This window comes from Equus quagga, chromosome 2, assembly GCF_021613505.1.
Source record: "Equus quagga isolate Etosha38 chromosome 2, UCLA_HA_Equagga_1.0, whole genome shotgun sequence".
Taxonomy (NCBI): Eukaryota; Metazoa; Chordata; class Mammalia; order Perissodactyla; family Equidae; genus Equus; species Equus quagga.
In genome coordinates, this window is record NC_060268.1 from 56,642,943 (window position 1) to 56,655,810 (window position 12,868).

A 12,868-nucleotide genomic window follows, 5' to 3' on the forward strand; every position below is an offset into this window, starting at 1 on the left:
GCAAGCTTTGGTATTTCCTTGAATATCCAGTAAACATCAGAAACCAAAAAGAGCCTGGACTAAACCGTTGCTGTAAGACTGCTTCATTTTTGTCCATTTGAAAATCTGCTTTCTTGGCTGATTCAGGGGTTTCTGATTTGCCTGGATACCATATAGTCTTTGCTCTGTGTAAAACTCTGCAGGATGAACACTCTTTCTAATATAGCTTCTCATAAAATATCTTGGTGTAGAGACTTGTGGGTGCCCTTCACATTCAGAATCAAAAGTACTTTTCATTATCTGATGAATTAATAAAGACTTCTGACCGCATTTCCTCTGGGAGAAAGCTTTGACATGTTGGTTCAAAATAAAAATGGCTCATCTGTTTGGGAAGACATTTCCAAACCAAATAAACTGCCTTCAATATTAAAAGCCAAGAAGTAAATTAAATGTAACAGTGGTTGTTCTTCAGGTCACACAGACAAGTGACAAATCTGGTGGGTTCAGTCAAGGAGTCTCCATCCTGCAGGCAGAATGCCTATTTATGGAGTCGAAGCATAAAGTGACCTCTGAAGGCTCAGAGCCCCTTGCATCTTTATTGAGGTCAACTTGTAGCTAGTTTGTTTATGTAGGCTCCCTTTCCACCTTTCATAATAATTTAATGTCTATCCAGAAGGCTACAGAACACTGAGAATATTGAGCCGTAGGTGTTGTCTGTGTGCATCCAATGTTGCCCTCTGGAGGCAGAGATACAGCTAATTTTCTGTTAACTTAGATCCTTGTGTGAAGGAGAAATCCAAAAGATAAAGTTTCATGTTACGGTGAAGCATGATGACTTGGAGGCCATGAATTCTATCCTTCCTACAGCACAAAGTATTTGTGGCATCTGGATGTATTTTCAGCTTCTGATCCACCACATCGAACACATATTCAAGAGATGTGATCAAGGCTCTTAGTCTTAGATAAGTGCATGAATGTGAATAAGTGGTTATGATAAAAACCATTCCCTCAAATTAACCTATTTTAGATTTAAATCTTTGCTGCTTGATGAATCTATAGAAGACTATGTTATTAGGATATGAGTCTCCTTCTCTAATTAGCTCTAAGGATAAGTTAACATTTCAGAAAAATAAGTAGAAAAAATATTATTAAGTACTGAAGGAAAAAGGCCAGATGGAATTTTAGTAAAATGTTTAAGTGGACACCACATTTTATTTTTAGGCTGTGAAGGGTGATCAGGAAAAAAATAAATGACTGTTTTTTAATTCCCCTTTCTTAGGACGTTTTAATGAGTTTGGCCAAAGCCGTTGCCAATGCCGCCGCCATGTTGGTACTAAAGGCAAAGAATGTTGCCCAAGTGGCTGAAGACACAGTCCTACAGAACAGAGTGATTGCTGCTGCCACCCAGTGTGCCCTCTCCACCTCCCAGCTTGTGGCATGTGCCAAGGTAAGCCAGCTGGCACCCCCAGCCCTTTCTCCAAAGCATCACATGCTCTTATCTGCCTCCAGTCATTGGAGGGAAGCCGGGGCAGAATTTATTAAAATTGTCTGAGACTTAGAGCTTGCTTCAGGCCTCCTCTTTTAGGTGACACAGCAGGATTCTAGCATAACTGCCAATTCTGCTTTGATCATTTGTTCTTTGCTCAAGTCCTCAGGCATGATACTTCCCTGTGTCTAATTGCCATTGCTAAATGCAAATCGCCATGTTTCCCCTTTAGACTTCTCAATATGTCTTATCTACACCTGCACACAAAGGGTCCTTGCGTTGTGCCATACAGCATTATAAATGAGCTCAGAAATAACGTGCAGAATTTTGGGGGTGCCCTTTCTACCCTGTACAGTGTTAGAGTGAGGGTAATGAGGATGAAGTTCACTGTTGCCAGTTAGGACGTGCACACTCTGTGTGTCAAACTTCGCCTCACTAAGCACCATCATCCCCAGTTTCCTGGAGGAAATAGAGGCCCCTAGATGTTAGTAAGTAGCTTAAGGCCACAGAAGTAGTATGTGGCAGAACTGGTTTTAACTCAGGCCTGTCTGACTTGAAATACCCTTTCCAGTCTACCATGTGCATCGTCACTGCGATGATGCAGCAGAAGATGGGAGGTGTCCATTCCTCAACTTCATGTCATAACATATTTTACAGATCCCTGACCTGGCCCAGCCTGGCATTTCCCATCCTCTGGTAGGATCTGCAGCATCAGTCGGAGGTGTCCTCGATGGTCTCCCTCCTGCTTTGCCTGTTCACCCTTCTAGTATCCAGATAACTGACAGAATCCCTCTGTTCTTTAAAGTGTTGTGAGGCGGAATTCCAGGTGTCTCTGGAAAAAGAAATACAATTCTTTTAGGTAGTCTTTTTATCTCAGCTCGGAAGACTCAATTCAGAGGTTCCTAAAAGGAGCAGGTATAATTGATAAATATTGGTAATTTCTATCTATAGAAGTAGTCAGTGGTATAGATTATGTATCGCTAATAAAGATAAAAATTAGCAGGCATTTAAAGTCACAGATAAAGTGAACTAGTGAAGTATGAGAAAGCTCAGCAATGGTTTAGTTGAATCCTTGGTCCTATAGGTAAGGACCTGAGACCCAGAGCCTGGGACTTGGTGGAAATGCTAGTGCACACTGGGGACCAGGAGCTGACCCACAGTGCCCTAGACCTGCCCCTGTCTCTCTTCAGGTGGTGAGCCCTACCATCAGCTCCCCTGTGTGCCAGGAGCAGCTGATTGAAGCCGGAAAGCTCGTGGACCGCTCAGTGGAGAACTGCGTCCGCGCCTGCCAGGCAGCCACCGACGACAGTGAGCTGCTGAAGCAGGTCAGCGCAGCAGCCAGCGTAGTCAGCCAGGCCCTGCACGATCTCCTGCAGCATGTGCGACAATTTGCCAGCCGAGGCGAGCCCATCGGCCGCTACGACCAGGCCACCGACACCATCATGTGTGTCACCGAGAGCATCTTCAGCTCCATGGGCGATGCTGGTGAGGGGCTGGGCTATGGGTGGGCAGGTCGGTTTGGAGTTCCCTGATGGTGATGATCGTGAGTAAGAAAGGTGGGATGGCTGCCTGGGTGCCTCAAGGGCAAGCTCTCATCAGACTCAGTCAAGTGTTCCTCACTGAGGTTGGGCAAAAGATGGAAAACTCAGTAAATCTCTTTTGTCCTAAGAAAGCCCATGTTGGGTATGGTATGGTAAAGTCGGTGCAGCCACAGAAGGAGAGGAGAATAGAGGCCTGGAAGGAAGAAGTTTATCATACTCCCAGGTCCCAGAGGGGGGCACCACATGCCATGCAGTGTCACAGGGAAAGCCTCAGGTTTGGGTCAGGTTGCAGAAGACAGGAGTGAGGAGGGAGCTTAGGCCATGGCTTTTATTGGGATTTCCATGGGAAAGGTAAGGCAGGGCAGGGTGAACAGCTTAGGACTGGCTAGTTTGGGTGATTCAGCAGGCTCTACGCTATAGGGGTGATTCCTTGTTGCCTGGTATCTGCCCTGGGATGATTGAGGCACAGGAATGTATTGTCTCCTGGGATGTACTGGCCATAGGAGGTGTGGCTGTGTGGTGGTTAGTTTGCATGTCAAAGGCATGCTCCTGGCTGGACCATGTGCTTTCTCTAAGAATTGGTTAGCCCTGGGAAGGGCACTCTCTCTCCAGCCAGGAAGACATTTTTAAGATGTTAAACATCATGATATACAGAAAATTAAAAAAATATATACAATGCACCCAAGTGTTAGTTGAAAAGTAAGTCTCCCCAGACGTAGCCTGTCACTATCCCATGTGAATCTCCAGAACTGACCAGTTTGTTTTACCTGTCCAGAAATTTTCAATATACCTAGTCATGTATGTATGTATGTAATACCCTCTTTCTTTTTAAACAAATGGAATTGCATTATACATACTCTTTTGCAACCTTCTTCACTTAAAATATCTTAGAGACTTTTCAAGTTGACCTATACATTAATCTTTTTAATAGCAGCTTAATATTCCATTCAGTGGATGCATCATCATTTACTTAACCAATAATCTTTTAATGGACATTTAGGTGGCTTCCAAGTTTTTTCATTTGATAGTTTGTTTTGCTTTTACAAAAAATAATACTGCAGTAATCATTCTTGTAAAAATATCTTGGTTTACTTTGGGGGATATATGTAGGGTAAATTCCTATCGATGGAATTTCTGAGCCAATAGATTTGAACATTTTTTAGAAAATGTGTCCATGAAATTTCTCTCCAGGAAATTTCTATAATTTGCAACACTACCAGTAGTTTGTTTTTCTACTTCCTTGTCAGCACAGAGCAATACTGTATTATAAGTATTTTTTTAAAGAAAATTACCTTGTGCTTTTCCTGTAGCCTCCTTAAATGACTTTTTGATGATGTTCTTTTGTGGTTTTTTTTGGTTTTTTAAAATAAACATTTTATTTTAGAATACTTTTAGATTTACAGAGAAGCTTCAGAGGTAATACAGAGGGTTCTCAAATACTCTTGCCAGTTTCATTTGTAACATCTTCACTAAACCATGGCGCATTTGTCAGAACTAGCAGAGTAGCACAGGTACATTACTGTTAACTGAACTACAGACATTATTCAGATTTTTCCAGTTTCTCTCTGCTGATGTCCTTTCACTGTCCCAGAATCCAATACAGGATACCTTGAATTCAGCACATTTTGATTTTTATGAAAACTTTTATTCCCCTCTTAATGTTACCATGGTTTGGCCTTCTTCTCAAATGAGCTTTGGGACAGGAAGAAATCCGTTACATTTGAGTGGTTTTATTTTTAATGTCGACTGTTACACCCCTCCCAGTTCCAAAAGGAAGTAGAAATAGATTTCAATAAAATCATGGTACAATAAAACCAAACAATTACAAATAGCAAGATCCAAACCAGTGCTGGGGGGAAGAGGGTGAGCAAAGAGAATTGACAGGAAAACTGGGCCAAGGCAAACTTTAGCATTTGAGCATGAAACTGGGCTCTGTGCTTCCTATCAGCAAGAGCCAAATGATCCAAATATAGTGGATTATGTGATACTACTCATCTGGTGTTAAGTGGCATACAAATTCATTCAAAATTTTTAAAATAATTTTTCTATGCCCGTTATGCAAAGAATTTATTATAGAAACTTTTGTGTAAGTTCTTAAAGTGAGGTAAATAATATTTTCTAAATAAATATTTACTAAAAGTAAATGCACCTAATACATCCCCATAATTTTGTTGCCTGCCTTCTCTTTATAAAGAGCTCCTCTTTGGTTACTTTTGTGTCATATTTCTCCCTCATAAAGATTGAATGCGGATGTGTTTGGGGCGTGCAGTCCTGGCAGCCACAGGGAATATTTTCAGTTCTACGTCTAACTCGGCTGCATTGCTTAGCAATGGAGCATGAAGGCTCGCTTGTCTCTGTCCCTCTTGCTAGAGGAGTAAAGACAAGACCCTGCTGCCTCCTAGGTTTCCCCTGAGTTTAGAAAGCAGACAGAAAGATTGCATCCTCACTCCTGTCCTCCAGGTGAAATGGTGCGCCAGGCCCGGGTCCTGGCCCAGGCCACCTCAGACCTCGTCAATGCCATGAGGTCAGACGCAGAAGCTGAAATCGACATGGAGAATTCAAAGAAGCTCCTGGCAGCAGCAAAACTCCTGGCCGACTCCACTGCTCGCATGGTGGAAGCTGCAAAGGTATTACGTCGGATTTGTTAGATGGATAAGTGACCATCATTAAGAGTTAGGATTTGGAAGGGACCTTCAAGATAGAGAATGGTCAGCCGAGTACACATTTTTGTTTGTATAAAACCTATACAGCTTTGTAACATTTAACCTCGTTGGCTTGGGAAAGAAGAAGGTCATGGAATGGATGAATGAACCCCTTGAGGGAAGTGGTGCTGACTCAGCTGAAGACAACAGAGTCCCTGCTCAGCGAGTGCTCCTTTCCTTTGGCTCGTCACTTTTGGCTTTATTGAAAATGGTGATTAATTTAAACTTGAGATTTTCAACAGTATATTCACTTACAGCTGCTTTCTTCCTGCAGCATTAATGTTACTTTGCCCTCTATTTGACTTCTCACCTAAACTCCTATCAAGATTCTGCTTCCTGTTTCACTGTTCTTCAAATCTCAGTAGTTTTAAATATTAGAAGTTTGAGAAAAGAGTGAAGAGTGAGCTTGGTGCTTTTCACGGCAGTTTTATATCATAATGCTTCTAAAAGCCAGTGATTCTTAACCCAGGGCTCTATTTTAGAGCCCCCTACGAAACATTAAAAGCACATGCCGCAGTTCCACCCCCAAAGATCCTGGTTCACCAGGTCACGGGTGGAACCTGTGCACATGTGTGGTGTAAGTTCCACAGGAAATTCGAATGCCTACCGCTAGGTAAGAACTGTTTTAAGTGGATAAGGCTATATTTTTCTATTTTTTTTTTAATTATGCAACTAGCACAGATTTCTTGTGGAATTAATAGAAAATGCAGATAAGTATAAATAAGAATAAAAGTCACCTTCAACTTCATACCCCCAAGGTAACATGTTTAATGTATTTCTATGCATTTAAGATTCATTAACCGTTCCCACACCTTATCCTATCTCCCTGGCCTCCTACAGAATGGTAGTGTATCTCAACCAACTTGGGAATGACATCACTTAAAATGTATTGTGACATATAGTGAACCGAGTAGACTTTCCCTGTCTGACTCACTGTCATGTTACCTGAGGGGCTGAGAGTTCTTAGAAATAACCCATGGGTGGGGCTGAAGAGCAACCCAAGGAGAGGCATGGTTTAAACTTCCTTCCTCTCTCCCCTGATCCCTGTTTCGGCCAAGAAGCTCTTCTGTTAACCATCCATTTTAGCAAAAATATATGTTAGAGTTTTGTAGAGTAAATTTTTTTTATAGTTTTTACTAATTTTGTTACCTTCCCCCCCAAGTCTAAACAGAGCTATTTCAAGTAAAACTCCATGTTCACAAAAAATGCTTGATAAACTGGAAAGAACCATCCCTTATTTTAAACATGAGAGAATTAAAACTCAAAGATTAAACCTACTATCACATAACCAGGACCACGCCAGGACCAATGTGCACATTTGTCTCAAGATATGCAGTGCTCCCCAGACCAACAACTGAATGTACCAAGTTACCAAGAACTTGTTTAAGTATTTGTTATTTGTGATTATTTATATTAGATGGTACAGCAATAAGTGTTTTTGCAAGTTCTTTTAACTCGTTTTTAGAGGTCGTCACTTTGTCTTCATAGCAATATTTAATTTGCTGAATTTTGTTGGAAGCTGAAGAATGCACAATGATTAGACTTCCAAAGAATATATTTAATGTGCAGAAAAAAACATGTCATAGTCAGTAACTAAGATTTCAGGCCCAGATTAGTATCCCACATCTAATACACTTCATCATAAAAAAAGATATTACTAAAGAAGGATCCAGACACCCACGTCAGTGTAAAATGCAGAAGTGTTGGTTTCCTGCTGCTCGAAATATAAAGTTAAGGCTAGCGTGCCACTTGAGGCATTGATAAAGGAGTGGCTGGAAAAAACCTGACGGCCAGAACAAACAAAATGATTTTCATAAACTTGCAAAAGAACACAAAAGTGGCTCAAACAATCCTTTCACACATGAAATGCAAAAATACAATTTTTTAGTTGCTAGAAACACAAAATCAAAGACAACTGAAAGTAATTAAAGTCTGAAAGAATAGAAGATTCCATGCAAGAGACTTGCCAGAACATTTCTGTCACAGATGTTAAAACTGTCCATCCAGTAGGAATTCATATAACTTTTATAAATAGTTCAAAGAAATAGGTTCTTATAAACTGGTAAATCTGGCAAGTTGGCCAATGAGAAAATGCAGACATTCAGAAAATTGATTTTCGATAATCAATGTGTTTGTTTCCGTGGTCTTTTCTGCCTCGTTAGCAGATATCGTTGCCCTAAAAAAACTCATTCGTCTGTATACGTCAAGCACAGGTCACAAAACATCCAGGCCCTGTGACAAAACTCCTCATTGCTGCATTTATTGCAGGTGGGAGTGGAAGGCCAGATGAGCTTTCAGTCTTTGTTGAATTATCGTGCAGTAAAATTATATCTGCTCCTTATATTACTTTTAGCCTTTCCCTACTTCAGAATCCCACCCATCTGAATAGATCCACTTGGAGTCCTAAGACACTTTAACCTACAGCAACACAGTTAAAGGGCTGTGGGCTGTGCACAGCGCCTTCCTCTTTCCCTGCGGGGACAAAGGCATCTGTTTCTTTCATTAGTTCAGTTACAGTAGGGCCCCAGCTCTATTTTGACTTAGTTTGCAACTCAGGCTCTCTAGGAACACAATTTCTCAGCGTGGTCTGTCTTGAACAGCATATCCTTACAGTATTTTGGATGACATTCCCATCACCCCTGCTCCCTCCACCCCTGCCCGTGTGTTTTTACTGTAATCCTAGTCCATTCACATTTACCAGTGCCACAGGATGGGAGAATCTTTCAGCAGTGACATGTGTCTGTCATGCCAATTAAGATAAAATTCTCCCTGAGAGATTTGGGCAGGGGAAATTTATCTACCATCTCTAAACCATGGCTTTCTGACCACGAGTTAGTTTATATAGACAGCCAAGGCTATGATCTCAAGTGTTTAATTATTGCCATTGGATTTCTATTGGTTAGCCATGCAGTTTTGAAACATCCCCTGGTAGATGTCTTTTTGTTATGAGAGAAAACATCTTTATCATGAAGACATTGCTCGAAGCATTTTGCTCTCTTCCGGATACTTTGTATTAATAGGAAAAAAGTAAAATTGAAGGCCTGAGTGCAATATCTGTGGCATGCTGCCCCCTGGACCTCTTGAAATCTTTGTTTTCACCTTCTCAGGGGGCTGCAGCCAACCCTGAGAATGAGGACCAGCAGCAAAGACTGAGAGAAGCTGCAGAAGGTCTCCGGGTGGCAACCAACGCTGCTGCCCAGAATGCTATTAAGAAAAAAATTGTCAACCGATTGGAGGTCAGTAAAGAGGCTGTTTTTCCAGGATGTCCATTTTAGACTGCATAGAGTTATTTGAAAAAAATAATCAAATTAACGCAGTGCCCATGTAAAGGAAGCTAAAGTAAGTTTAATGATATAGTTGAGTGGTTTAGGTACAATGGTTTAGGTACATTGACACAGTTTGAAAAATTGCTTCAGCTCATGGTCTCAGAAAGCCGAAATCTCTTCTGAGTTTAATGTTCTTGGCTAGAATTCAAATTTTTTTTCAGGAGGAACCAGGATTTTTTTTTCTGGCGTTACGGGATGAACACGTTCAGAAAAGACCGTTAGCTAAAAGATGTGTATATTTTATTGGAGGCAATGACTCTTTCAGGGCTCCCAGTAGAAAATATGGGCTTGGAAAGGCCAGAAATGGGGATCAGGCTCAGCTGGAGAAGTATGGAGGTGCATAAAAAGAAATATTTTTCTCAACATTTATTCTGGAAAAAAATAGTAATAGGCACAACCTATATAAATGAATAGATTCCCCTCGCAATGACCACAGGAGATTCTTCACTAAAATCTGGGGGGTAGATGCCGAGAGCCCGCCTGTCTGAAGAGTCTCTCCGTGTGTAGACTGCTGGGTTCTGGAGAGAACAGGCCTCCTTGTTCTTGGAAGGAGACTTGAAGATAAACCTAAGTACCCCTGTGGGGATTCGGGGCACTTCTGAACCAAGGCTTCCCGTGGGTGACGAGAGGAAAGTCATGAGCACCAGTGTTTGACCCAGTAAGCAGCCTGTGCTGCTTGTGGGAGAATTGTTTTTTCCCTAAAATGTTTAAACTTGGCGCTGCTTATCAGTGCCGTCACTGTCTTGGAATTGTCCCTTGTCTTTTTGAGAAAGACAAATGAACATCGGAACTTGAACCTTTCAAGTGTGCCTGTCTTGATCACTTGTCCCAGAGAATGTAACCCAAATGAAGATAACAGGGCTTTATTAGGTTGGGATCATCAGGGACATTTAAGGGCGGAGTCTGTAGCTGGAGTTCCCTTTCTCATACTGCAGCGATCCAGTGCCACCCCTTCAGTCAAAGGGACGTATATACGTGTGCATGTGTGTGTTTGCACATTGAACCCTGGCTTACCTCCTCTCACTCTCCTCTCCAGGTTGCAGCTAAGCAGGCTGCAGCTGCGGCCACGCAGACCATCGCTGCCTCCCAGAACGCGGCCGTGTCCAACAAGAACCCCGCGGCCCAGCAGCAGCTGGTCCAGAGCTGCAAGGTGAGTTTCTGGCTGCCGGAGAGCCAGGTCTGCTGTAGATGACCCTGATAGCGTTAGAACGCCAAGCGCCTTGGTAATTCGGTTAAGACCGATCATCCAGGCCTCTAATCCAGTTTATTCCGGCTCCCCCGTTCCAGGTGTACACACATTCATGTGTCTGGTTTTTGTCTGTTAAGTAGATGGCCTGTGTTTGGAAGGAGAGTATGATGTTTTTTCCAGAATTGTCTTTTCTTTGTCTAGATTCTTTCCTTTCTTTTCGAGAGACCAAATCAAGGAGGATCAAAGATGAGGCCATTTTCGGGCTCTGAAAATAGTAACAAAGCATTGAATTTCCAGAGCGCCCTTCTCCCTTTGAGAGGGGGCCTTCACGTCCAGTCTGGCTCGCCGTGGCAGGCTTGGTTTGCTGCTCTGTGCTGATTGCACCTCTCAGATTTATTTCATCCTCTCTGGCCTTGGGGACGTTGTGCCTTGGGGCTTTCTCTTGTTGCCTGTTCTTCTGAGACCTGGGCCTGGATGCTAAGGTGAAGCCAACGAACTCCAAAGGGTGCAGGAAATACCTTTGTTGCCTTCTCTGAGGCCCAGAGAGTTGACTCCCCTAGAACAGTCCTGAATGGTGCCAGACACGAATTGTATTGTACGTCTGTTGCTTCCATGTCAGCAGTGAGTCTGACTGAAGGCTCCTGCAAGTATCTGCAATTAGCAGTGGGAGCTGGGTGGAGAGGCCTGTTTGCTTGGGCTTGGGTTGTGAGAGCTAACAGCCCTATCTCTCCTCTTCCAAATCTCTTCTGTGAGACGATCCACATGTGAAAGGTTCTCCTTCAGAAGCAGCTTTACTTCTGAGAGGAACCAGCCGGAGCCCTCCAAATCCTGATTCCAGGTTCCTCGAGGCCCCACAGTGAGGAGCGAGTGTGCTCTAGGATAAAAACCTCACCGAGGCAGCGGGGCCCTGTCCTAGGGACTCTCCCTGTAAAAGAGGATTTTTCTCAGAGGCAGGCCCCTGCTGGGAGGGAGTGTTTGTTTCCTATCAGGGCCTCGATTCGGCTGCCAGCAAGGGTAGAAAAATAGCACTTCCCCTTCTCAAGGAGCACATGCTACTTGTGTCCAGGAAAATACTCCAGTGTGAACCCCCTCCTTCACTTTTTGGGAAGATGCTCAGCCTCCTGGTGTCACTGTCAGGAAATGAGAGCTTTGCTATTTATCGGGTTGTGGTGCAGAAGGGAGTGAGGACCAAATTATTGGAGCCAGCAGTCCTGAAGAGGTCCTGAGGAAAATCTCATGGAAATGTATATTTTAATCTTTGCTGGAGTGAGCTCCTGAAAAAATACATGTCACCAGGGTGGGATGCCCTTGGGACCTTTGTCAGCAGTGATGGCCACTGTGCTATGACTCTGAGGGTCTGGTTGGTCACATGGGGTATGGGCACAGAGGAGAAATATGGGAGGACGTAGAGGGTAAAAGGCCATCTCCTGAGGTGCTGGCAGATGGTCACTTTAAAGTGGTCTCACCTCGGGAATGCGGCGCCTCCCTCCCCTACCCTGAGCATTGGTTTTCTGGTTTGAGAAATGAGAAGGGCTACTTTGAATGGAGGATGAGGAGCCATGACAACGTAAAAGCTGGTGAACAGAGTGTGTTCCTGCAGAGTAAGGAATGGAAATGGTGAACAATGCTGGTAGTTGAGAACTTCTCTCACTTTTTTCTGATCATGGGACCGCATGACTTGAGTTTGTCCACCCGTGAATTGATAGGTTCTCTGATTTCAGGGTTTTCAATCCCCATGAGCCAGGATGGTGTGAGTTGCAACTGGGGAAATTCTTTTAAGGCCTTGTTATGGAGGATCGTCTTGTGTTGAATGTATTGGGAGCTTCGGGACCATAGAGTGGAATGGGTGTGGGAGAACTACCCAGAGGTACTGTGTTAGGATTCAGTGTTGGAGAGGACCCAGCTGACTAAAAGAGCTGTGTGAATCCAAGGTCCAGGACAGGCATCCCCAGGAGCGACAGCACATCCAAAGAAACATTGATCACCTGGGTCATGTTCCACCCTGTTTTGGTAATTCACCATACTAGGTGTACTCAGTTTTAATTTTCCTTGCTTCCTGTAGGCAGTGGCCGATCACATCCCTCAGCTGGTCCAGGGGGTCAGAGGGAGCCAAGCCCAAACAGAAGACCTCAGTGCCCAGTTGGCTCTCATCATCTCCAGCCAGAACTTCCTCCAGGTAACACAAGCGTTCACCTTGGTCACACCCAGAGCTCCCCACCAAGCAGGGGGTGCCCTTTCTCCTTAAGGGGAGGAATTAGCGAATTCCAGAGCCAAAGCAAAGCCTTTGCAGCAAGCAGACCTTGAAGCAGTTTCAGGAGAGGTAGATTCGGCTTGGCAAAGTGAAATGCTAATATGCGGGGAAATAGCCCCGGGAGAAGGCACATAATCCATTTTTCCTGGGAATATCATCTTTGTTTCTCTTCTATGAGAGAAAACGTATAATAAGTTGCAACTTGTGATGAAGAGCCCAGTACTAGGTGTTACTTTTGGTTTCCTGGTTTCCAGAGTCCCTAATGCTATTATTCGTGGCCTGGGAAACAAGAAATGGTGAGCGTATTTCTCCAAAGGTGTGAGGGTTTCTTGTGGCAACTGTGGAATTAGCAAGTATTGTCAGTCTTTGTGGGGTGAGAGGTCGATTCATTTTA

The 12,868-nt window shown here is 43.5% G+C and overlaps 1 protein-coding gene across 11 annotated transcripts in view; it reads left to right on the forward strand.

Annotated features, from left to right (window-relative positions):
- Window positions 1-12,868, forward strand: part of TLN2 (talin 2) — a 413,192-nt gene that overhangs the window by 278,788 nt on the left and 121,536 nt on the right. For all 11 annotated transcript variants that reach the window (XM_046652946.1, XM_046652956.1, XM_046652955.1 and 8 more), the window contains 6 exons: window positions 1,259-1,426; window positions 2,656-2,950; window positions 5,467-5,633; window positions 8,816-8,944; window positions 10,071-10,184; window positions 12,286-12,399. In XM_046652946.1, coding sequence (XP_046508902.1) covers window positions 1,259-1,426; window positions 2,656-2,950; window positions 5,467-5,633; window positions 8,816-8,944; window positions 10,071-10,184; window positions 12,286-12,399 — 987 coding nt within the window. The remainder of the gene's footprint in view (window positions 1-1,258; window positions 1,427-2,655; window positions 2,951-5,466; window positions 5,634-8,815; window positions 8,945-10,070; window positions 10,185-12,285; window positions 12,400-12,868) is intronic.